Source organism: Genypterus blacodes, unplaced genomic scaffold, assembly GCF_046128005.1.
Source record: "Genypterus blacodes isolate CSIRO-AG114 ecotype Tasmania unplaced genomic scaffold, CSIRO-AGI_Gbla_v1 ptg000033l_1, whole genome shotgun sequence".
NCBI classification, from domain to species: domain Eukaryota; kingdom Metazoa; phylum Chordata; class Actinopteri; order Ophidiiformes; family Ophidiidae; genus Genypterus; species Genypterus blacodes.
Genome location: NW_027466846.1, coordinates 2,768,042 through 2,793,650, shown reverse-complemented (window position 1 = coordinate 2,793,650; position 25,609 = coordinate 2,768,042). Strand labels below are relative to the sequence as shown.

The 25,609-nt window shown below is 41.3% G+C and overlaps 1 protein-coding gene across 1 annotated transcript in view; it reads left to right on the top strand.

Moving 5' to 3' along the window:
• Positions 1-17,694, top strand: part of brf1a (BRF1 general transcription factor IIIB subunit a) — a 72,602-nt gene extending 54,908 nt beyond the window's left edge. The window contains exons 17-19 of the mRNA XM_076146672.1: positions 11,003-11,054; positions 15,029-15,188; positions 15,455-17,694. Of these exons, the coding sequence (XP_076002787.1) occupies positions 11,003-11,054; positions 15,029-15,188; positions 15,455-15,492 (250 nt within the window). The 3' untranslated portion in view covers positions 15,493-17,694. The remainder of the gene's footprint in view (positions 1-11,002; positions 11,055-15,028; positions 15,189-15,454) is intronic.
• Positions 17,695-25,609: the final 7,915 nt, after the last annotated feature.

The following is a 25,609-nucleotide window of genomic DNA, read 5'->3' as shown; positions in this document are numbered from 1 at the left end:
GCCCCCCCCCTTTCTTTTTAAAGGACTTGTCTGTTTTCAGAGCTTTTTTGGAAGAAAGAAAGAAAAGAAAAGAGAACATTCCTGTCTGCATTTTTTTCTGAGAGGGAAGGAATGGTTTTGGTCTCTGTTGGTTTTCCAGAAATGTAGATCGGACCCACAGATTTAGCCGACAATGTGAAAGAGTGGAAATCTCAGCAGTTTTTCCGGCCAGATATTACCGCTACCACCGTTTCAGTGGAAAGAAAGAAGAGAATAAGGAAAATAAATACTTCCCCTTCTGGTTTCAGCCTTGTCAGAACAGGTGTCATGAAAAAGTCCGAAAGTCACCTGTGCTTTTCGGTAATGGGCGCAAACCAGGCCCATGATTCTGTAAACGGCTAAACTCAGATCCCTAGCAGTTAAAAATCCACCCACAGTGAAGGAGGGGGAGGAGGGGGCGGGGTAGCAGGGGGAGATTGTGCAGTTTGTATCATATTTTCCAACCCGGCACACTCGATCGAAAAGGATGTTTTTCCTTGTTATATTACCGGCTGTGTTAGGGGAGGGTGTATAATTTGTCTGTGGTTTGCAGCCCCTCCCTGTAAGCCCCTGATCTCCCACCACAACCCCACCCCTAAACACACACACACGCACACACACACGCACACACATGCACACACACAAACACACAGGTTGAGGTTTGCATATAGAAAGGACAAGGCCAAGGGGGCTGACCTAACCCGCGTACACACACACATGCACACATGTAGGGATTTGCTGCGCCTAATCATGCGGCTCATATCACTGATGATAGATTAAAAATCCGATTTTCCCAGAATGTAATGTTAAAGGAATTACAGACAGAATTCTGTTTTCACAACTGTGTGAATGGCCTTTGAATGGATTTCACAGACATCAAATTACAGCTTTACTAATACTTAGAGTTTTTGAGGCTGATATTGATGCTTGAAGGACAAAGGATGTGAGATGTTCTAGAAAAGAAAATTGCAATCTCCAGCAGTAGAGTCAAGATATTCGTCTCACTTCTGGGCATTCACTAATGATGGTAGAGGCTTTGTTAATGTCTGAATGACACTTTTGTTAACTTCAATATACACTTGTGTCTCCATCACTACACATCACCCACTGGTCTCCTCAACATGCAGTACACAAGATGTTACCATATACACATCACACACTACCACAGTATGTGTGATGAATCAAGTTGGGTTGATGAGTTGTGTCATTCAATATGCTGGAACCAGATCGGCCACAGATCAGCATCTCTTCTGCTAATACTGATAAGGAATGAGGAATCCCATAAGACCCAGGCCCATAAGATAGGCTGGCTGATAAATCGGTCGGGCCTTTGTTAAGAGCTAAAAAATAGTTCAGAAACTCTAGTTTAAACACCAAAACTGGATCGGTTTTTGCAAACTGAAAACAAACAAAAGTCCTTTAGTTCATCTGGTATGAAAGGCTTGGAGCCATGAAAAGCCTAAGATGCCTGTCAACCTCCTGTCAACCTCCTCATCGTCACAAGTTAAATCAAGCACGTTAGATATACGTTTACATTTAGATATTTAACTTACACTCTTATCCAGAAATACTTTATTCTACTGTGGGCCCTATGCTGGATCTAATAGTTTAGCTGTCTCCCCAAATAGCTGTCGGAATTGCACCCCCAGAATCACAAGAAGGGATCATCTAGTCTGAAGCATGTAGATATGCCAGAGATTACCATGCTGGACAATTAAACACAGTGAAGTTCCCTGTTTGTCCCTCTCAGTCAGTCAGTCAGTCTCTGTTCCTTCAAAAACCCCTGATGATGTTGTGTGCAGGTTTAATTTCTTTTTCATTTCCCTCTGAGCTGCGTTGTATTGACACCATCCCCCAGCTATTGCCAGTTGTCAGCCGCTGGTTAAACGGCCGCTGTCAATCGCCTTTTCGGCTCTGGCTTAGTCTCATTGGCGGTAAGCTGATTACGAACGAGCCGCAAAGCCCAGCAGAGGGGTGTGGGGGTGTGGGGTAGTAGCATTGACATTAAGTAGCATTTACTTTTCGCCTCTGTTCTTTTTTTCTTAACTTCTTTCATTCACATTCTTCCTTTCTTCCATTGGTTCTTCTTTCCCTATTTGCTTTTCTTCATGTACTCCTTATTTTCTTGCTCTCCTGTGTTTCTTTATTTCTACCTTATGTCTGACTCTGACTTTGTTCCTTTCGATTCTTTCCTTTCCATCTGTCGTTCCATGGCTCTTTTTTTGTGTCCCAGTTTGACTCTGTGTAGAGGTGGATGGAGTCTGGAAGGAGGCTGACAGTCGTTAAGCATCAGAGCAAATGGCAGTTAGCAATTGAAAGATGAGAGAGGGTGAAAGAGATGTGTGGATACGTGTACTTTCCTTGGCATGAACTCTCAGGAGAGGAGAGGAAGTGTGTGGAGGCGAAGGGTCTTCAGAGCAACTAAAAGAGTTGATAGTCTGACAGAAAGAGAGCAATGGAAGTGATGATAGAGGAGAGGAAGGAGGGAGAGAGATCAGTGATGCATTTCCCCTTGTGACTCCTGTAACATGTGAAGGAGGAGAAAGGGAAGACTGACAGTTTAAAGGTTTAACAGGAGAAAAAGTGGAAGCTTTCAGCAGGAATAGAATAGTACGCTTCATTTGTGCAGGTCTGAACACAGAAATCGCACTACGGTGTGTACCAAAAACACACACCAAGACCCTTTTAAGAAAGAGCTCTTTATCCAGTCACAAAGGTGCTCTGGAGACCAACAGCCAAAGGGTCATCTACAGAGCTCTGCCACATGACATCAAGTTTTAGACACGTCTGTTCAGATTATACACATCATTACCACTGGGAAATTATCCTATTTCTGTCATTGTTCTATGTAAACATAGCTAAGTCACAGTGTGTGTACTGAAAATGCAGTTTTGAAAAATGTCTTCTACCAATAAAGTGCCTGAAGAGGACTGTAGGGTTGGAAATGTTTCTTGTATTTTTAGGCTTCGATATTTTGCTGTTTAATCCCCCAAACGAGTATGCATACAAATGCTGCAAGGTTCATGTGTAGAAGTGATCAACCACGTGCATAGCATTGCATAATCCATAACCTAGAAATTGTGTATTTGAGATGATTTGTCAGATTTGTTTTTTACCTCACCTGTATGACAACTACTTCTTATAGTTGTCTGTTTGAACATAAGCTTCAAAGTAAATCGGCAAGCCAAACATTATTTTAAATAAATAAAGTTACATCAGAGAGTTATGGATTTGACACAGGTGCCTAGAGTGCTGAAATTCTCCTAAAGGAGGTGACGGAGAGACGCGAGGAGCTTTTTATAGTTTGTAAGAGGGGGACAGCAGACAGAATGAGAAATGGAGTCATAGATGGAGTCATAGGCGTTAAGAAGGATGAGCGAGCAAACAAACCGAGAAAGCTTTGGCCTTTTACAGAGGTTAAAAGGAAAAGTGTCACCTGAAGCACTTAAAACTGTTATTTATGACACACCTCATGTTTCCTACTGCCTGTGGTGAAATTGTATTCTTCTACTTGAGGTTCAGTGGAGATGCATTTAAAAACTCAATAGCAAAAGGTTTTAGTGTCACAATGAAAGTATCCTATTATGAGCCAACAACCAATTTTCAAATCCATCTCCTCCTTTAGTTTTCACTTTAGAAAATGGCATTGGTTAAAATAAACACAAAAATTGTTGACATCGAAGTTGCTGTCCAGGTCGTTTCAAGATGGTGACATTGGCATGGTTGCTTTTTGAGTCTTCCCGTGGTCACACAAGCCTCCAGGTCAGTGACTTTGGTGACTGTTGGATACATGCTGCCGGATTGCTGCGCACCACAGGTATTTTGATACTTCTACACTCTAAAATTGCCTATTCACTCGCCACTTCAAAGTTCCATTCTAATAAATTGGATTGGAATTGGTTATGGTAGTTTAACCAACAGACATTTGAAACACATGATTCCATTATATTTGGTTTGAAAAAAATAGGCTCTGCATGATCTTCTGGCTTTTTTGATCATGTCATCCCTGTTGGCCGCAAATGGAATTATTTAGTCTTGAATAGGTTGAGTGAGAATCTGTTTATGTCACAGTTGGTTTGGAGCAATCATGAAATATAATTAATTGAGTTTGCAATTTTGCTCTGCTGACATGAAAACTATTGAAAAATAATATATATTTTATTCGATGATGACTGCCGGAATGAGATTAGTGTTACAAGATTTACAAGGTATATGCAAGTTCTCAGTGTTGACTTCGAGGCAGAGCAGCAGAAGAATATTTCCAAATAAAATTCAGCCACAGTGTATGCTGACTGTTTTATGAGGAAGCAACAGTATATTTTTAATGGATACATTTGTGGCATTTTCCATTGGCTCTACACACAGATTTAGCCACTCTGTAGCATGTTAAGCTTGTTCCGCTATAGCCTCTTGGCACTAAAACCTCTGTTGACTGCAATATTTAGTTTGGGCTGTACAGTCAATAATTTTTGGTAATCTTGACAACTCAAGTTATATCCTGAGAAGATAAAACAATGAAGATTTCCAACTGTTTGTCGTTTTTTTACTGCAAGTCATACTCAAAGGTTGCCTATAGAAGAGAGCTGCACATCAGAATGTGACAGGTAGTTATGGAAAAGTCACAAAAGTTTCGCAATTTAATTGGAAAGTACATATAAAAATACATTTTGTGTGTGTCACCTCCATCACACATGCTCCACCTATTAAAAATATTCAGACAAAATTAAGATAGGACAGAATCTTGAAAATATTCAGTCTCTGTTTTGGCAGAAATGTTGCTGCTGTGAATCGCCTCACTCGCTGTGTAGGCAGCCTGCTGCATGGTGGGGGGTGGGGGGCGTTGTTGAGGTGCGGGTAGCCACTTTATGAGAGTGCTACATATGGCTCCATTGTTTCGCTCCAGGAGTGATTTATACACGGACACAGCATCGCATGGTGAGGCACGACTGGGTGTCAGGAGCCACTCCCTGCTGCTGTAAATGGTCGCCATGGGGACAAAAGGCTGCCAAAATGTCTGTCGCCGCAGGCCATTGGCATTGCTGCTGTCAACCGTTTGACCTCTAACCCCCAGAAGTGATTCCAAGATGCTCCGACTGAGTTTAGATGAATCCCCGCTGGCGCGTAGAAACCTTGTATCTCTGAAACGTAAACATCAGTGCCCTTTGCAGCTTATGTAGATCTTAGAAGTAACAGTTATCTATAATTATCCTCTCCATCCCAACGGAAAGTCCTTCATTCCAAATTTTACTCAAAAAAACGAGGAACGTAAGCATCTAAAGTAAGAAAGTAAGAACATTGGAAAAAGAAAGAAAGAAGGCGAAAAGAAAAGGCGTAGAAACTGAAAGAGAGACTGAATGAGCACGATATAAGAGAGAGAAGGGAAAAGAGGATGACTGGTGATATTTTTGAGCTAGTCATGTAACGTTTCTCTCTCAAATGTAGAAATCGAAGAAAACTAGAAAGAGTCCAATATGAAAATACTCTTTTGAAGTACAGTACCTCAAAAATGTGCAACAAGTCCAGTTAATGTCTGTAGTCACTTTGAACTCAACTTCGAAGGCTCATATAAACTTTTATTATTGATTCACTCAATTAATGTAGGTTTTATCTCCTCATAAACAGAGTTTGGTTTACTCTTTAAAGATGCAATAAAAGCTCAAAGTAAAACTCTATAAAAACATTATTAAACATAACAAGTGCAACTGCAGCATATACTGTATAACCACATAACAAATCTAGTAGATAAACTCAGATAGGGAGTCATTAACTTCATTTAACACAATTTAAAAAGTCCAATCAGTGCAAAAACACACACAAAGTATTTTTTTATGCACATCACCAAACTTAAGCTACTTTTTTAATGTAACCACTGTGCTCTGACTGAGCTCGGATAAGAGCAGGTGACCTAAAGGACACTGAAAAGAAGCTGACCATCTGCCTCTCTGCCTAGGAATCATTAACACACCCACGGGTTTAACAAAAGAGTTTCAAAGGAAACGTTTGTGGTATTCAGAAGAAAAGGGATTCAATGGATCAAAGATAACAAAGGGAAGGGAACCATGGAAGAATAACATAAATGCAACTGTTGGACATAGAATATTACCAGTAGATAACAAAGCTGGTCTCTTCCCCAACAACACTACCAGCACAGGATTGAGTGGAGTGAACTGCTTCTCTATAGTGATGTTGCCGTTTCATCCGTGTGCTTTACGTTTCCATGGTACCTGGAAGGTTGTAGGTGCACCTCCTTTTTAACTAGAGCATTTAGCAGATGCTTGTTGGAAGTGCTGGTCCGAGTTACTGCTGTTGCTATGCCACAACTTCAAACCATTTTGATTGGTGGAAGTGATGGATCACTGCTACCTGTTGATAATGAAAGGAACAAGCCAATGTAAACATACCATTGTTACATTTTGGCCACTCAAATCCGGGTCTTAGAGGTCCACTTACAGTTTGGACAGTGTCAAATGTCCAGGAAGGTTCGATTAATAAGTGGTTATTAACATTTCAAACACTCCAGAACAACAAAAGTGCTAACTTCATTAAGAAGTCATTAAACTTGGGCACAGAAGCCAATGGAAGTGTTCATTAGTTCTGTGGAATGAGTTATTCATTCATCAAATTGGAGTTATTCACAGGAACAGAGACCAGACTGGGTCCCAAGTTGAGCTGGGTCCAAATTTCCGCCCATCTGTTTGGTGGACTGCATTTCATATTGGGTCTTAATATCTTATGGCCCCTTTCAGGTCTGGTCTCTTAATTTTGAAAATAAATTTGTGCAAGTCAGGATTGGAAGTATCTCAAGAAGCAACCGCTTAATTACAAGCACCTTAAAAATACCTGCTTTCAAGTGCAGTAATATAATTGATTACTTTCCACATCTGCTAATTTACTGTAATAGTTGCTTTTGTGTAGCTGTTGGCAAAAGCTGCACGGCCAGGTTAGAGGGCACCAGCTGCACCGCCAAAGTTGCTGTATCAGACCCATTTGAGCCAAGAGGAAGTGTTTATAATTTAAGTACGATTGAAAATATCCAGTATCAAGTGACGCTAGTGTGTGTGTGTGTGTGTGTGTGTGTGTGTGTGTGTGTGTGTGTGTGTGTGTGTGTGTGTGTGTGTGTGTGACACAGATGGATAGACCGATAGAAAGATCGATGGTCACTGGTTAAGATTGAGTCTGATCTGAGTCTTTGTGTATGTCAGTTGTGTACGATCCTCTCAGTGTGTGTGTTTAGTGATGTATAACACTATGATCCTCCCCTCTCGACCCTGTGTCACACCACCATTGATCAGTGATTATCCATGTTTATTTCTGCTCCAAGAATACACACTTTCTGACACTGAAAAGCATAATTTCTTTCTTCCTGACTCGCTGATCACATTGCTAGACATTGTGTCTCCCACCTCACGCCAGCTCTCTGAAGTGTGTGTGTGTGCTTAGCCTACAGCCATTAAGATCCACTGATCACAATGAATGGCTAATCTCTGTTCACAAGACCCTTCACGGTCCCTAAAATATCTTCTAAAGAAAAACCTATCATCACACTGTGTGACCAAGTGCTAACTGACCCAGAAACCCCGTCCATCTGGAGAGATCACACAGCCCCCCTCAAACTCTCCGGCTGGGTTATTTGGGTTCAGGGTAGGAGGCAGCCATGAGGTCACCCTCTGTAATTATTTTATATTATAGGTATAAATCGTCTATATAACTGTATAAATCAGGGTTGAAATCGTCTTATTTTTTAGGCAAAGTGTAGAGAACCCCAGCGAACACAAAACCAGCTGCACCGGCACAGAGCGCCACTTACCTCAGCCTCTGATTGGTCTATAGACTGAACCGCTGCAGTCATGTTGATGCGGTCTCAGAGGAAATAAGACTTTGGGGACGAGCAATAGACAACTGGCTTGTTAAGATTGGCTGTGTGTGTGTGTTTGTGTGTGTGTGTGTGTGTGTGTGTGTGTGTGTGTGTGTGTGTGTGTGTTCGCGTGTCCTTGCATGTAAGGAAAAGTATGAGTAGGCTCCACTGTTGCACATGTGGGTTTTTGTGATTATGCCTGTTTTAATTGTGTGGAGGTGTGTGTGTGGGGTGGGGGTAGCGTGCCCAGAGGATCCAATCCCCAGCTGGAAAAATGAGTTTGAAGCTCCAATTATTATCATCATCACAATTTCATTCAACTCCCGGTTTGCAAATGATCCCTGCGCTCCATCTTGTTCCTCCTCCTCATAATCTTATTGATTGGATTATTGCAAAAAAGGATGAAACCATTTTTTATCCTTCGCTTTGTTTGGTATATTTCTACTGAAACATAGAAGCCATGATTGAAAAGATGCTGATTAAAAAACATATCATTATCACTTTGTGTGAGTAAGAATAAAAAAAAGAGAAGCTTCTCATTAAAACATCTCACCTCAATCAACAAGCAAAACAGCAGCAGAGTATGATTAGATTTCCGAACATAAAGGGGATTGGACACAACAAAACGACAATAAGAAGATAAAGGGGAATCAAAACAAAATGAAAATGGGTCAGTGGATCACTTAATCAGTTCAATTTTCAGTCCAGTAGGTCGGCAGGCAACATCCAGCAGCGATGGATTAGAGGCAGACGAGCTCCGGCAGACTTTATAGCATATGAAACAACTTTAGTTTGTTTAGTGTTGTACGACACTGTAAATTGCTTGAAGGTATTGTGAGCTTTTCACCAACTGTTGTGTTACGTCCGGGCTATGTCACACACAGCTAGTCTCTCATTGGTTGCACACTTGAAAGTTAGCCTGCAGGTAAGATGCAGGTCAAAGTTTGATTTGGTTGAACTGTTTTTTATTAACTGGATATTACTGTGATATTAATTGGAAAGCTGCTTGGCTCCTGCAGCACATTAAGCTGAAGAGATTCATTTTGTAATATTACACAGCCTTTATCCTGCAAACATCCTTCTTGCCAGCTATACGGATGTAGCAAATGGTTGTTCTCTCTGTTAGCATGAAGAGAAACCATATCTTTTCTATTATTGTAACAAAATACAACATTTCTGGCAAGATATTGTAAGATATACAGATAAAGATATAAAGATAATTGAAATATAATGCATTTCCATATTACTAATATTTATTAAGTTTGTTGTTTTGATAAAACATTCAACTGATAATTTGGTTGAACCAGGCACCCTGAGATTTGGAGTCTCCACTCTGCCTCTGTGCTCAAAGTCCCCAATCTGCTTGCAGTACACAACAATGGAGCGCTGAGCTCAGCACAGTGCTCACCGTCTGTCATGTAAACAGCAGCCTGGGCTAAGTGGGCACCTGAGACACACCCCTATGCTATTGGTACAGTCCATGAGGCCTGAGGACCTCCAACCAGAAAACTGGCAGAAAATTGGATTTTCAGCCATGTGTTATTTCAGAACAAAGGTTTCAAATGCTTCACAGATTAAACCGCCTCAATTTGCACTGCACACTTTGATTGGCAAATAAGTGAAACATCAAACAGGAATTATTGCCAAACAAAGGTGAAGGTTACATAATATTGATGTTTTTATATTACTTTACTGTACTGTTGTTGTGCTATGGAAACACTGGCAGTGCAGGCTGTGCTCCTGATGGCTCTGTGTAAAGCAAGACACCTGTATCCATGTGACCTTGTTTAAAGGTGAAAGTGATGTCAGATGTTACAGTTATTGCTTAAGGTGTAAAATGTACACATGCAATTTTTTGGTAAAAGTTTCTTTTACTGTTCAAACTACTGCATGTAGTTACCATGTGCAGTTTTTAGTGTATTAATATCCATTCCATTTCCTCCTCTCTGCCTCTTTTGCATCCTCTCTGTGCCCTCCATCCTTCCGCACCCCCCCCCCCCCCCCTCCCACCCCCCTTCCCACCCTCCGTGTCCGTGTCTCTGGGGACAGCGCTGTCTCGCACATGTACCAGCTTTGAATGGTTCTCACAGCAGGGAGTGATTCGTCAGCCTGGCTGGGATTTTCTAATGAGCGAGAAGAGAGGAGGGGGGCTGTGGGGGTTGAAGATGCCACCCTGCCCCCACCCCCCCTCTTTTCCCCAGTTAAAGTAGATTAATTAAAAGCTCACTGACTCTCTTATCAGCGAGAGTGCCGCACTTACAGTAAGCCTGCAGGGAGAGCTCAGCACCCAGGCAGGGCGGGCAGGAAGGGGGTGGGACGCTTCTGGGAAGGAGGCTTATTCTAGCCAGTGGCATGATGGGGCAACTGGTGCGCCTACACTCATGAGTGATCATCTGTGCGACTGGTGAGGGAAAGATACGGACAGAAACATCGTGTCATAGTTTGGATTCAATCCTTAGTAAGACATACTTTGACACAAATCACTTATGAACTCATGATGTGTTTGTTTGTATTTAACATTTAAATGTATTTGTGTTTCTATTGAAGTTTAATATTCAGACCTTGTTGGCTCTATTGTTAAACTCCTCAATAGAGTCCAATAGGGATCAGGTTTGTTAAATGGAAAATAGTTCATCTTAGTACATTAGATTAACACAACCTTTTGATAATCATAGAATAATGGAGTATTTGAATATACATTTATTTTTAATAATATAAATGATCATAGATAATCCCAGAGTCTTTACGTAAACGTAACCTGTGTGATTCTTGTTTGACACAGTTCTTCATTCAGCAGTACCAAACATTGCTTAAAATAAAAACCGATGAGCTTAGCGATCCACGACATTGTTCTCGGGGAATCAGTTCACTTCATTACATTCACAACAACGGGCTTTTAGTGTTGATTTGAGACATAAAGGTTGATTGATAATGATTAGAAAGCAGTTTGGTAAGACATTATTCCAGTCGCCCAAGCCCAAGTTCCAAAGCAGAAAATGAAGGAAAGAAGAAGCTGTAAATCAGAAATGAAGCTGAGCAGCATTTGAGTTGCATGACCTCAGTGAAGGTCATGATGCCAAGAAACAGAACAGTCAAATGTGAATCGTTTGTTCCTGTCATGTTTTTCAGGCTGCAGCCATTCATCAATGGACAGCCCAGCAAGAAGATGGCGCTGGAGCAGGTAAGTCTCTGCGTCTTCATCGCATCCGGCCCTCATCTCCGTCACTCACTTGCTCCTTGTTTCATCTTTGAACATGCTCATCATGGCCATTGCTCATTCTTTGCTCTTTAAAGACAAACACTTGCTTCTCTCTCGCTTTTAGTCATTCATTTACAACTTTCCTAAATCCTCCCTCTCCCCTCATCTGCTTCCCTCTTTGACACGCGTACACACACACTTGGTTTTCCTCTGTCTAGTAGCTATTCATCAGGAAGAATGCTTCATTAGTCTTTCAGAAAGCACTCAGGGAGGCTGATATCTACACCAAAGCTTTACTATCTATCTCATTTACCATTAGAAAGAGTATCAAATGTTTTGTTGTATTGTTTTATTCTGCACCTGAATCCTGACCTGCATCAATCTCCTAAGCTTAGCTCGAACACACTCACTGTAAAGTTCTAAATACACACAGCTGGTAGAATCCCTGTGGCTGCTCATAATGAAGCTGTAACTGTTAACAGACAGACATGAAGGCCGACTGCTGATTGGTCAGGTCTCCCGCACGTCAAAGGGAAATGAATCACCTCTGAGACGGCGCGGTGAGAGGTGAAGCTCTCCTCTTCATCTTTGTTCGGCCTCTCTGATTACTCCCTCACTCCTCCGCTCTGTCTGCAGGGCGTCTACTTGTACTAAAAACAGAAAGAAACAAAAAAGCTCTAAAGAGAAAAAAGAGTCTCAAATGTCTGTTGTGGAGGCTTTTCTTTAAGGCCGCACAGTGACCGCCTGCTGCTCTGAGCCCAGTCAGACTCCATATGCCAACAGTTACTTTCCTCTGCCCGTGTATTCTTTCAAAGAGGCCAGTTTGTGTCTTTATTTGATTCTAGGTTGTATCTAAAAGTAATTACATGTAGCATTGCAGGATCGTAAAAATTTTGTTTCCTGCTTCAGCCACTGCCGCCTCTTTTTTTCAAATAAAGCTTTTAATTCTCCCTTTCTCTACTTTTCATCTTGATCTCCGTTTCTCCCACAGTCGGACCGATTACCTTTATTCTTCCTCTCTCTCTCTCTCTCTCTCTCTCCATTCTTTCACCCTCATCACTCTCCATCCCTGCACTCATCCCATTTCTGCTGCTGTCCCCTTTTATCTCTTTTGTAATCATCTCCCATTATGCCTCCTTCCCTGGTCCAGATTTCTTCCTTCTTTCTTTCCACCTCTTCCTTCCTTCCTTCCTTCCTTCCTTCCTTCCTTCCTTCCGTCCGTCCTTCTTTCCCCTTATGTTTCACTCTGCTGCTCACCTCTCTTTTCCCCTCACGTCTTTTCTCTCTCTCTCTTCACATTCCTTTCCGTCCCTTTCCCACTGTTTCCCCCCTCGCCCTCAGTCTTTCTCTCGCTCTCTGTCATGTGTGGCTGGCAGCTCTGAATGGAGCTCCGGTCCTGCCATCCAGGAAGAAAACATGGTCACAAGGGGCCGGGTCAACAAGGCTTGTTACTAGGCAACCCCCTTACCTCTCTCTGGGTAGTGGAACCAAAAGCACACTGTTAAAAATCCCCTGTTTACAACTTAGACAAGACTGTAGCCACAATAAAATCACTAAAAGACTTCACATAAACAATGGAACTCAAGAATGGCAAGCCCTAGCCCTGGATTTTGGTGAAATTTAGACAATATGACACAGGTCTGGTAATAGTTGATGAGATTTTGAGCCACATATAAAGCTCCTGGATGAAGATACAGTATGCTGTTGACACATTAATGTCTTTTACATAAGTAGTTGGCCTTCAAACTAGAAATTCCCATCAGTGTGTTGCTTTCATAACGCAGATTGTTTTACCAAGTTATGAGCTGTAAGGGATGGAGGTATGCGGTCTGATAATGGACTACTTAACGGACTTAAACCAGTGATAATGTAGATAAGAAAACAACATTGCTTCCTGCACTCTGCATCACATGCATCAGGATAAGTTACTGAGAGCTTTTTGCATTTCTGTTTTGCAGTGCAGGGTCACTGGCTGAGCCTCTGTTACAGCTCGAGTTATGTAATGTTTCCATTTCATTCCTGTGTCTGGAATGAGAAGTGTGCATTGGCTGTTTCTTGCCAAGCACTTACTTGTTTATCTCCACCAAAAAAAGAAGCCCCACAATTAGTTTGTCCATTTTTTCAAACGAACTTCGGAAGGGAAACATTGGCTTTACAAATCCAGAGCAGGAGAAACAAGTTGATTTCTGCCAATGGAAAGTGTCCCAGCTGTGCATGGCTGCACACTGAGCCACACTGAGTCAGACTGGCCAGCGCTGTTGTTTCGGGACGGGGGCTTTTCTGAGGGCTCAGGAATCTCAGAGGGGTGATGGGGGTCACAGCAGAGGGGCTTTGAACGGCAGCTACAGTCTGCTGATAGAAGCAGTTCTGCTGACAGCGGATGAGCGAGTCTATTTGAAGTTTGTTTCTCACAGAAGCAGCAGCAGCAGACAACAAAACCCCCCTACTGACGCCTGAGCTTCAATACGTCACTGATTTATACCACTAGGAGAGTTCATACCTCCACCAAGGATGCTCAATACTCTCATTTAAACTCTTTGACCAGTATAAATCCAGACATTTAGGATCATCGTCTTAAAAATCTGATAAATACTAATGTTATAATGTGAATTCATTTTTCTGCTGTATTTCGTACATCGTGTTCATCTTCGAACCATTTTACCCTGCTGAATCAGCAATCACCAATGACCCTGATGATCCTGCAGAGAGTGTAACAGTCGTGGGCAGTTTCTTGGTCCAGGCGATGAACCGGACCTTGCTTTCCTCATCCACAGCGATGAACGGTTTTGTTTGAAGCTGTAAGAACCCGAGCAGTTGCATCTTCACTGCTGTTTTTTCCCGCTACCCATCCACTCCTCATCCTCCTCCTCCTCATCATGACCCATTTAACAGCTCTCACCTCCTAATTAGTCTGGAGCTCCGTGTTTATGCTGTTCTTTTTATCCTCTCATTTAATGAGGCATCCAGCTCCTGTGAGGAGCCATTTACTGCCATCAGGGAATCACTGGAAGGACAAAGGAAAGAGGAGAGAAAAGGGATTAAATGAGAGGAAAAGAAGGAGGAAATGACATGAAAAGTGAAAGTAAAAGGTTACGAAAGGGATGAGAGGAGTAAAATGATGCGTGCTGCAGTTCAGGTTTTCCCATCCTGTTGTGCTGCATTAATTATGAAGCAGGTGGAGGTTCCACACTGTGACACTGAGATATTTCTGTTCCCCTCAGACTCACACTGCAGCTGCGGTGCTTCCCCCCCCCCCCCCCCCCATCTCCAATTTACTTTCATCCCCTCCATCCTTCCTCCCTCCGCTTCAGCCTTTCCTTCACCCCATGTTTCCTCTTTATCTTCTCCATTTTTCTCTACCTTTTTATCTCACCCCCACCTCATTCATCTATTCTCCTTCTCCATCCCTCCTCGCTGTAATTCTGTTTTCCTCGTAACTAAGCTCCGATTCTTGCTGCTTATTCCTCCTCTCGTCCCACCTTTCATCAATTTTGACGTAGATATACATTCTAAAGCTTTTCTTAGCATCACTTGTGATACAGCAAAGTGCTCTATTACCGTTTCCACTGCTGATTTAAGCTTTACCCCCACATCTCTAATTTCTCAGCCATGGTCTGAGCTGTGAAGGACGCTTTTGGCCCTCGGCTCAGGATGACCTCTGACCTTGCTGACTTCTGCGATTCTATTATTGCAAATTAATGCAAAATAATAACGGTAGAGGTCACGTTCTGATGTGTTTAGTTATGTGGGGAGCTGCAGGCGGTGAAACATATCTGCTGTACCCTCTACCCCCCTCCCCCAAATACAGCCCGCAACACACACACACACACACACACACACTTTTCTTTATTGTTTTAGAAGAAGAGGGACATATGGGATTGAATATGGCTTAGATTTCCTGAGGGAAATGAAGAGAAAATTTGAAAAATCATACAGATTGTTTACTCTTTGCCCAGGTTGCCAGTTCTGATCCACTGCCGGTGCCTGTCGAGGCTGCCGGCGTCTCAGTGGTGGTAGAGAGCGGTCCGGTCGTTTATGATGAGGGAGCTGCCGAAGAGGAAGAGGAGGAGGAAGAGGAGACTTGTGTCAGCGCCATGGATCTGCTGGGCCAGGATGGTTAGTTTCTGACAGGCGTAATCGTCTCATTATTTGAAGGAGGAGCAATTACTAATGAAAGGCTTTGCAAAAAGCGACTTCCTAGAAGTCAGATTTTCTTCCAAGAGAAAACAACAAAGTCTATTTTCAAGCTTTTGCATATTTTGTCAGTGAGGGCAGCATTAAGTCTGATTGTGTCAACCCTTCTTAGTTCTGTTTTTGTGAATCGAGAACTTTATTTCATCGTCATTGGTTTGACAGTGTTTGTTCTTGTTGTTTTCTTCCAGAGTATGGCAGTGAAGGAGATTACGATGAGGGATTCTAGGAGTGGACTCCCTTGGATTGTTCTCCCCAACTGGTACCAGCCATTTTGGACCCTAGCTCTATCAAACTAAATGATTACTCGTTGGGACAGTAAATGGCTGTAAAATGGCTACAGTTGGGAATTGTGACACCACAAGGAAACAGGAGATTCCCAGCTGCTGACCAGTCAGTGATGGGCCGAGTGCTCAGCCATGACGTGGAAAGTGTACAGGGGAAACGGGTATATGTGTTGCTGGTGACAGGCTGCCTATAGCATTGGTACTGTCAACGCGTAAGCTTCACCCACAGACAAATGCTGCTGTTTTTTGTCCCTGGTAAAAGCATTCAGAACGGTTTACTGAAGCAAACAAGAACAAAGAGACAAACCTGAAATTTGCGCTTCATGTTACAAGCACTTACATCCTAATACTCAATCTCGCATCTCTTAACACCAAAGACTCCCAACAACATTGCGAGAAATCTACAAATTTCATCATCTTATCAAGTCAAAACAGAGAGAAGTGATCTGCCAGGGTAGTTGGAGTATATCAACCTGTTTCCAGTACAAAGCAACTTAGACATTTCTGGAAAGTCTTTGGTATGTAGACAGCGTGGGGCATGTCGCTGTATTTGTCTCAACAAAAAGGGTACTTGCTAGTTTCAAACTCTAGAAGCATTTAGGACCCTGTTTCAGACAAATATGACAATGCAAATGTACTGAACCATTTTTTGGGGAGTCGTTAAATGTTCTCGACACTAATTCAGTTCACTTCCTCTAAGAACTGCCGTCTCACATTGGTGTTAGCACGGTTAGTCTGCTCTCGTGTATAAATGATCACTAAACATGACGCATGAGCAGACCGTATTAGCAGTGAGCATGCAGTGAAAACACAAACCAGAAAACAGCTGATATACTGTGTTTTACATCTGTGTAACCATTTAACATTGATGAGACAGCTGATAACATCTAATGCTGCCTTCGACTTGTCGGTCTATCATATCTGACTTCATTTCTTTTTCAAGTTTGTTTATTACACACTGCTATTAATGTAGGCTGTGACTGAACCTGCTGCTCTTGCGATTGCATTCCTTTCATGATATCCATAGAAAAACCACAATAAATGAGAGCCACACTGACTTATAAACAATCAACAGCAGTACCAAGCTAAGATGTCCTCCTGTTGCACAGTATTTTCTTTCAAATAACACTAAATAATGATAACAGCAATTTCTTACTTTAAAATTAACTGGAAATTCAATACCTGCAAATAAAAACAGCCAGCCAAAATTTTGCCTGAAAACAAGAAAAAACTCAAATAAGTTGAAGCTTAAAATGTGAAATCCTGTGGAATCCTTTGTCTAATTTTCCACCACAAAGCAGCACCGTTAAACAAAGATCATTTTATGGCTTTTTTGGCTTTATGATATTTTTACGGGTCCAGTGTGAGGGACTAAATCCTTAAGTTCTAGAATCTTCCGTTTTTTTGTAGATTTTTGTTCAGACATTATTGGAACATGAGGAATTGTTTTTGGAATCTTAGAAAAATAATTGTTTTTCCTCACATATTTTAAATCACCCCCTCCCCCTACTATTGACAAAAAATGTATCGTCTCTGCCAAGTGTAAAATTGGCAGGTTTGGCAGATATCCACAAGCCTGTCCAGTTAATTTCTTGTTGTCATACAGCTGTTTAGATGACAAATGAAACTGTCCAAAGGGTTCAAATGTAACCGGTTACATCTGTATACTGAATGCATTTCAGTACTTATTCACTCACATATTCAGATACACCAGTAGGCCTCTGCAGGACATCACTTGGTACTATATGATATTCAGTATTGGCAAATAACGGGAAGTATTTTTCTCTTGAGTTTGCTGAGCAGACATGTTGTCTGTTCTGATGAAGCCAAACTCTTGCACACAAGTTGCCTTTAAACAATATAATTATGTGCCATCATGTTCATGCATCCAGATGATAATATAGAGATATTCTAATTTAAGAGCAACTGCTAAAAGTACAATGGTTTGATTGTTTTGTTTTTTTGCTTTAAAATTTGTTGAGACTTTGCTTGGTGAGTGTTTCATGGTTATTGATTCTAAATATTCTTCATGCTCTCATTTCAGGACACACATGTATGTAGAGCCATGATGATGATACATTATCTGGAGCAAAGTGCATTATAAGTCTTTGAGTGAGGGAGTGTGGATATAATATTTGTTTTTTGTGGTTTTGGAAAAAGGATATTTCTGAGTTTTGACATGAGTATTTATTGAGGCATACTGGTGAACCTTAGCCACCTGTATGCTGCTGCTACAGAACATCATGTTACATCAGAATCATGTTTATTTGTTGCTTCAGTAAAGATTCTGCTTAACAAAATGTCTTTTTGGTCATTATTTGTTTGTTTCCAAAAAATCTTTAATAATTGACACAAGAGTTTGAGCAGTAATTGGGACACAGGAGTCAGAGAAACATAAAACAAACGAGCTAATGGACTAAGTAAGCTGAGTCCTTCACCCCGATGTCGTGTTTACCGTCCAATTAACCCTGTCTTAATTTTTCTGTATTGTTGGTTTTATGAGTAGTACCCAACAAGGAAGAAATATTGTAGTAACCCCTCTTTCAATGCAAATGCTAAATAGGGCAGTAACAGACATTTATCATAGTGTATAATAGTTGCACAATGAAATCTACCCTTACTGACATGTTTAATCTGGTTTACCACAATTTTTTAGATTTCTAAGCTCTGGGGTTATATTTTTGAGACAATGCTTATTTGAAGATTTACCTATTGTCATAAGTGACACTGTATTATGGGATATATATATATATAATGTGTGTGTGTGTATATATATATGCTGTATATACATCCCATATACAAATATAAGAGACTAATTCAATTATAATTTATATAGTTTGATGGTGAGCGTGTGCAGGTTTGATAGTGCATGTGAGAGAGCCTGATGGTGCGTGTGTGTGTTTCATGGTGCGTGTGTGAGTTTGATAGTGCGTGTGTGAGCAAGTATGAATAATACGGCCCCCCATAGTTATGAATGTATGTAATTGTTTTGTCAGATAATTAAATACTTATGTTAAATATAATATTAAAATATTTGAATACTGCTTTGGAAAATATAATATTCTGTAACATATCGTAAAATTGGCCTTTAAATGGTACCCAGGCCAGCTCTAATGCAATAACAATTTTAACAACTCTAGTGAATGGTTTTGGTGTGTGCTCATAAAGTGCAACATTCAGCACAAAACATACTGAGTTCCCAGGAGTATGAAACACTCAGCGATCCAAGCAAACCAATCCTTAAACAGATAATACATATTTGATACATTAAAAGGATCTATACATTAAAAAGATTTGTACTAGCTTGTTATCCACAGTTTGCATTTCTGTGCTCTATGATTTCAATGCTCAGCATGTCTGTGTAGAAATGAACTCATCCTCAACTATTCATGATCCAAGACCTGAGGGCAGTTCGTGATCTGACACCATCGCAGTCAAACCTTTCATCAGATAAGATGTTATCTGCTTTTTCTCACTCATTTGATGCACACAGAATACAGTAGTTGTTTCAAGGCAACTTTGTTCCACAGATATTGGGTGTGTGATTCTATGGAAAGATGAGTCATCAAAGCAGGAGGAAACATGAAACTGTGGAGGTGTTTACATCAGACTGTGCAACGTGATTCTCTACACATTATCACTTGTACTTTGCTGTCAAAGCAGTTATTTACTGTAACCTTTGAATTTAGGATTTATTTGATTTTGGCTTTGAATTCTCACCCATAAAGCTGTACTGTATAAATATGTATGTGGTCATTTCTGCCAAGCTTAGAAATGACAATCAAGGCCTCGAAAATTGGCTTAGAAATTTGGCCTGTGAAAATCCTACCAACGACTTTGAGACATGAAGCTGACATGTTAACTCCAGTTCTAAATGTTGAATGAAGAACTTTAAGGGAGACGGCTCTAAAAGCTGCTTTCAGGCGTAATATTAACTAAATTAAGAACTTATTTCACTGACCTACCCTTGCTTGCACTGCCTCTGCTTCAAGTACTATGTGGCATTTATTCACACAAGTCTTCATTTTTTCTCATTCTGCTGTTGCTAGCTTCAAATAAAACAGGATCAATGTTTGTGCCATACGACTGATTGATGAATCATGTTGCATTCTGGTCTGTTTGTCAGGATCCATAATGCCAAACTTGGCTTTTTAAAATCAATTAGACATTCTTAAACCTTGCTAAAGTTTGGAAAATACTTAACTGCTTTGATAGTGTTAGAGGTAAAAGGGAAACCACATCTGAAAGGCATGATGAGTTGAAAAACAAACTGAATAAGGAAAGTAAGACATTCATTCATCGTGAAATCAGATTTGAGACGACTCCAGCTGACCTTTGGAACAAAGATTGGAGGAAACTACTGAAGTGTTCTCTGTGTGACCCACCACTGGTGCTACTTCTTTCTTTTAACACGGCCCAGAAAACAATTTCATGCTTTATGATGTTGTGATGTTGCTGATCTGCCCTCTCAGTTTTCCACCCACCTCTTCTTTTTCACTCCTTTTTTGCTCCCTGAGGGTCGACTATATGAATGCAGGTTTTTTTCAACTACAAGTTTTACTGCTTCTTGAAACTTTATCTGCCTCCAAAAACAAACCACCAAACTTGTGTAAGCTCTGAGTGAAGGGACGTAACAAAGCACTTTGGCTCAGGTATCAAGGAAATGTTTCAGGTATGGGAAACTATTGTGAAACAATGGAGCAGATATTTAGTAAGAGCAGTAGAGCTGATATAGAAGTAGTAAAGAAGTAAGTAACGATAAATAAGTAATGGTAAATAACATTATCAATTTAGTTCCATTTTTGTCAATAGGTTAGGAAACTATTTTACATTCAACTATGTTTCTGAACAACATTTAGCACAACTCTTTTATTATTTTCTCAATAGTTGTCTTATTTCCAAGAGTTGGAGTCGTGCAAACGTGGTTAACATGTCCAATTTTGTTACTCAAAATGGCTCCAACAGCCGTCACATGACTCGCATGTGACCCAACGAGTCAACTGGCCGGAGTCGTAAACATCTTACGGAGGGTAAATGTCAGTTTATGTCAACTAGCAGGAAGCTTGCATAAAACAACAGGAGTACCTCCAGGCTATGGTCAAGCCCTACACCCCCGCCCGACCACTTCGCTCTGCTGCCTCCAGGCGGCTGGCTGCCCCGTTGCTCAGCGGCCCCTGTGCCCGATCAACACGGTCACGGCTTTTCACTGTTCTGGTGGTGTGATGTCAGGACAGCTGAGTCGCTGCCCATCTTTCGCCGCAGGCTGAAAACCCATCTCTTCAAGAGACACTACCCGGATCCGCCCTCTTAGGACATCACCTATTCTGTCCTAGCTCTTCTAAGGGCATTTATTTGTTTTCTAATTTGTCCTTTTTTTCTCATTCATCTTGGTACCTAACTTATTGCACTTCTACTCTAGCACTAGTTATGCTCTTAGCTGTTGGTTTTGGAAGGAAATGCACTTACGCTTTCTTGTGACCTGAAGTTCTTTTATCTACCTATGTTGAACACACTTATTGGAAGTGGCTTTGGATAAAAGCGTCTGCTAAATGACCGTAATGTAATGTAATGAGTCTAATCTATAAACAGACTTTTAACAACAAAAAGTCCAACACAAATCAAACGGCTGATTCGTGTTAGCTACTGTTTGATAGACAGAGAGGCAGGTAATTCTGTCAAACAAAAGCTAGCTAACATGAATTAGCTGTTTGATTTAGTATTTGGAGCATTTGTTGTAAAAAGAAGTGACAGTGTGCAATGTGTTTATTCCTCGTCAACATGGTGTTCTCATTTTTCCTCAGGTTATCCTAAATTGTTCTGTTGGGAAGCTTGTCAACATTTGTGCTACTAGCATTTTGTCACAATTGTTTATAGGAAAATCTTCCATGTGTGTTGTGATGATTGTGTAACAACTGCTGCTGAACTATCTATGTAGCACACTGAGGTCATTGCTACAAGAAAACTTTTTAATCTGACTTTACAACGAACAAAAACACTTCCAGGACTCTTGCCCTCATTCTCTCTTCTCTAGTCCTTCTCCTTCTCCTTCCCCACGCCACCTTGTTTTCTCTCCTCTCCCTCCTCTCCCTGACAGCTGCAGTTTAGCCAGGGTGCTAACTTCTCCCCTGAGGGTGTGTGTTGACGTGTGTTGGGGGGTAGATTCTGAATCAAAGGCACCTTGCTGGGTGAACATGCTGCACCTCTCTCCATCTCTCCCTCCCAGCCCTGCACCAGGCTGCCTCTTCACTGTGCTGGAGCCATTTTCCTCATAATCCCATCCCGCCTGCCCTCAAACTCTCCTCTTCTTTCTCTGCATCAGCACACTGAATACACCCCTCTACCTCTGACCTCACTCCCTAAACATCACAACCTCTCTCCCACCCTTACGGTTGCCTTCCTCAACCCCAATTATTTCTGTGGACCATAGCTTAGAGGGATTCTTTCACCATGTGCTCTCTTTTGTAGTTGGGCTCTTTGCTAACCTTCGCTCCACCGCTGGCAATGACGTCCATTGTGTAATGAATCCGGGGAGTATTCATGCTGCCCCCAGAGTCTGTTTCACTGCGCTGTCATCAGGATGAATGCTCCTGACAGGTACCTTAGGGGGGATGAAGTACATCTGAACATCTCCTCTAATGATGGTCAGATCAGAAGGGACCGAGGACAGGAGGGTCCAGAGGACAGTGCAGAGAAGTGTAACATCAGGTTTTTATGTCTTTTTGCTGGACTGCAAAGTTGATGCAGCTGGGAAATCTAATTTAACGACTAACTGACACACTGACAAAAAAAAGTCATTATACAGCTCACTGCAAAGTTTAATTCTTATAGGTCAATCGCAGCACTTAAGTTGATTTCTTTATGATAAAGGATGGCAAACTTGATGACGGACCTCCCATCTCAAAGCTACAACAGTTTACTGCAAGCGATCTCAATTACTAAGCAACTTGACACCATCTTCATGTAAATCTATGAGACGGCCACACTACAAGAATCATTTGACAGTGTTGTTCATATCTTTAAACAACTATCAGGTGGATGCAATGCATAATTTTTTTATCATTTTGGTCTTCTGTTGTAACATAATTAGTTTGTTAACTGAGAGCTTGTAGAAGAATGGAGCGCTCTGGCGATGCTCTGCCATAGAATGAACTGCTGTGGAAAACCGGGAACTCTGGAAGGACTCGGGAAGTCTCAGGCTCAGTGTGGATGAGACGACAAGAGGACTGTTTTTCACAGGAGAAGGTAAAGATTGTAAATAACAAACACAGAACGTGATAACCACCAAGTGTCATTGGTATCAAGTTCCATATATATGTTGTTTCTCCTTGATGTTTGAACTCACTAAATTAGGATGTTGAGCAAGGTTCAATGTGTTATTGCCTTGTAGCACCATTTGAGATAATTGGGTTCTTAGGTCTTTTCGTTTGGCTTAAAAGCAAGACAAAGCCATGTTCCACTTCTACAAGTCTGCTTATCTCCTAGCTGCACTTATTCGCCTGGTGTCAATACTGTGTCCTTCACATTTATGATGGTAGGTATGGTTGTAGAATATGCAGTTACAGTGTTCAGAGGTGGTTGCCCGGAGGTGGCAGTGGCACCTAATTGTCAATGGACCTTATTTCTGTTGTAGATGTTGACTGAGAGAGCTGAACCGGTCTGTGTTTAATTGTAGAGTGGTCTGAGTTTTAGACACAACACCATTGCTTTGTCTTTAAGGTTATTAAGTGGATGTAAGCACTGCTGTGCTTCACTCTCTGAGTGTGAGTGTGAGTGTAACCGTGGCTCCAAGTTAACATTGAAGTCATCACAGAGGTTCAATGTGGCCCAATGGGACAACTGAAAGCTTTGTATCTATTATCATTGGCCAACAGGAATTTATTAGTAGAAATGAACTGAGTAGACCTCACTGAGTCTCGAGGTCTTCATTTGTCCACCTAGAGACTTGAGCCAGGACCCAAGTCAGACCAGGTCACAATTATATTTCTAATCGAATGCATTGAGGTTGCAAACTATTGCCTCAGGTCTTGGGTGTGTATGTCAGTATTCAATTTGCTTGAGTGGATCTAAGAAGACTCTCTATCAGCTCTGATCACATGGAGTCGTAATCACAAGAGGCGAAAATTAGTTTTTTGAGTGTGAACTAACCTGGAGGAACCTGGAGGCGTTCCATGCTGATGTGAGGAAGAGGTTACTACTGATGGTTGGAGCAATGCTGCTGTTCACTGGTTTCAAACTCTGAAATCAAAATCAGAAAACAAAAAACATGATCTATTTTATGAAATTATGTCAGCAATAAAGAGGTTTGTGTTGTTTTTTTCCTTTTTTAATATTTCTACACAACCAGTCAATGCCGAAATCCAATATCCATTGGTACAAAACTGGGATTTTTTTGCAAATTTCTTTTCAGATGTCCTTTTTCCAGGGGTGAACCATGACTGTGTTGTATTTTGGTACCTGGCAGGTGATGACAGGACAGGATAAACTGAGACTACAATGGCTTCTCTAATTCACATGGAGGTTTAATAAAGGAAATAATAGCAAAAATATGTACAGTAAATGGAAAGATTACCTTTCATTATCAGTGTTAGGCATACAGAGGTGGTTCTCAAATATGTGCCTGCAGACGTCCAGGAGAGGACATGTTCAGTTGTAGTTTGTAAATTGGAGAGTGGAGCTTTACGCTGCTGCCAGTGTTTTTTGTCTTTATTTGGGTTCAATAGGGTCGACCACATTTTCATTAGGTCCTATTTTTATTTCATTAGGTACTATCATTATCAAAGGAAGTACAGTATAAGCATTCCAAAGTTGCACTTGTCTAGACTACTTGAGTAAATGTACTCAGCTTCTTTCCACATTTGTCTGCCAAATTCTGCACTTGGCAAATCTGCAGTGAAGTGAAGACATTACTGCATTTACTGAAAGCAACAGTGAGTTACTGCTGCTTAGAGAAAGTTACATGTTGGCTTTTGTTTCAGCCATTTTGGCTGCAGCAGTGCTCTGCAGCCTATTGAGAGAGTCACAACTTTGCTGTCACAATATGTAGGTTTGGCAATTCAATCAGAGTGAGTCTAGGCTATTTCAGAAATGGCAGTACACACACATAACACATCATGGTGAACTTCTGCCTTTGACTACTGCAGACGGTGTTTGCGTCTACTCAGAAATGTAGTTGGAAAAATGCCACCAAGTGACATTGAAAACCCTCCTCTTTTCACTCCTTCAGTCAAGGAGAGAGTATTGAACCAAATCAGTCTGAACAGCATGGAAAATGAAGAAATTAGTCTTGGATGTGGAGCCGTCCAGTCTCTTGGCTCTGTTATCCACCGCAGAGCACCAAGCTCCTGTTGTCTCCCGGTTCCCAAACATAAATCCTCAGAGTTTTTGGCTCAGTGTGTGACTCAGTAAACACACAGGAGAGGAGGAGGGGGAACTGGGTAGGGGAGGCTCCGAGTTGTTTCTCTGTGGCCATGGATGAGTTTGGTGTTCAGCTCAGAGCTCGATGCAGTATTTGATATATTGTCCCATCTCTATAATTTAATTCATTAGGGAAAAAACTGAGCCCTCATCTGTGGAGACACCACCCTCCACAGACATCAGTTACACACACACACACACACACACACACACAAACCTTTAAAATTGTATTTACCACACATATATGAACATACATGAAAACATACATAAATAAACTTTGTATCATGTAAAAACACACAAGTAGGCCCTGCCATAATTGAATGACACATTGACATGAAACTGATAGTATCTCTCTCTCAGTATCCTAACATACTGTACATGTGTATATAAACAGTACAAATACAAGTACACAAACAAATCACTGTGTCAAATAAATCCAGAGGAACTGATCATTTATTTATTTTATTAAAATTGTATATGCCTTGGAGCAGACGGAAACATAGATCACACACAGGGACTGTGTGACACATATGACAGACAGCAGAGTTGCACTGAAACCCAGATGGGAAACAGTGATCCTGAGTGATGTAAGTCCTCAGTTGTGTTCATTTAAAACATGTGTGTGTGAGTGTGTGTTTCCCCTGC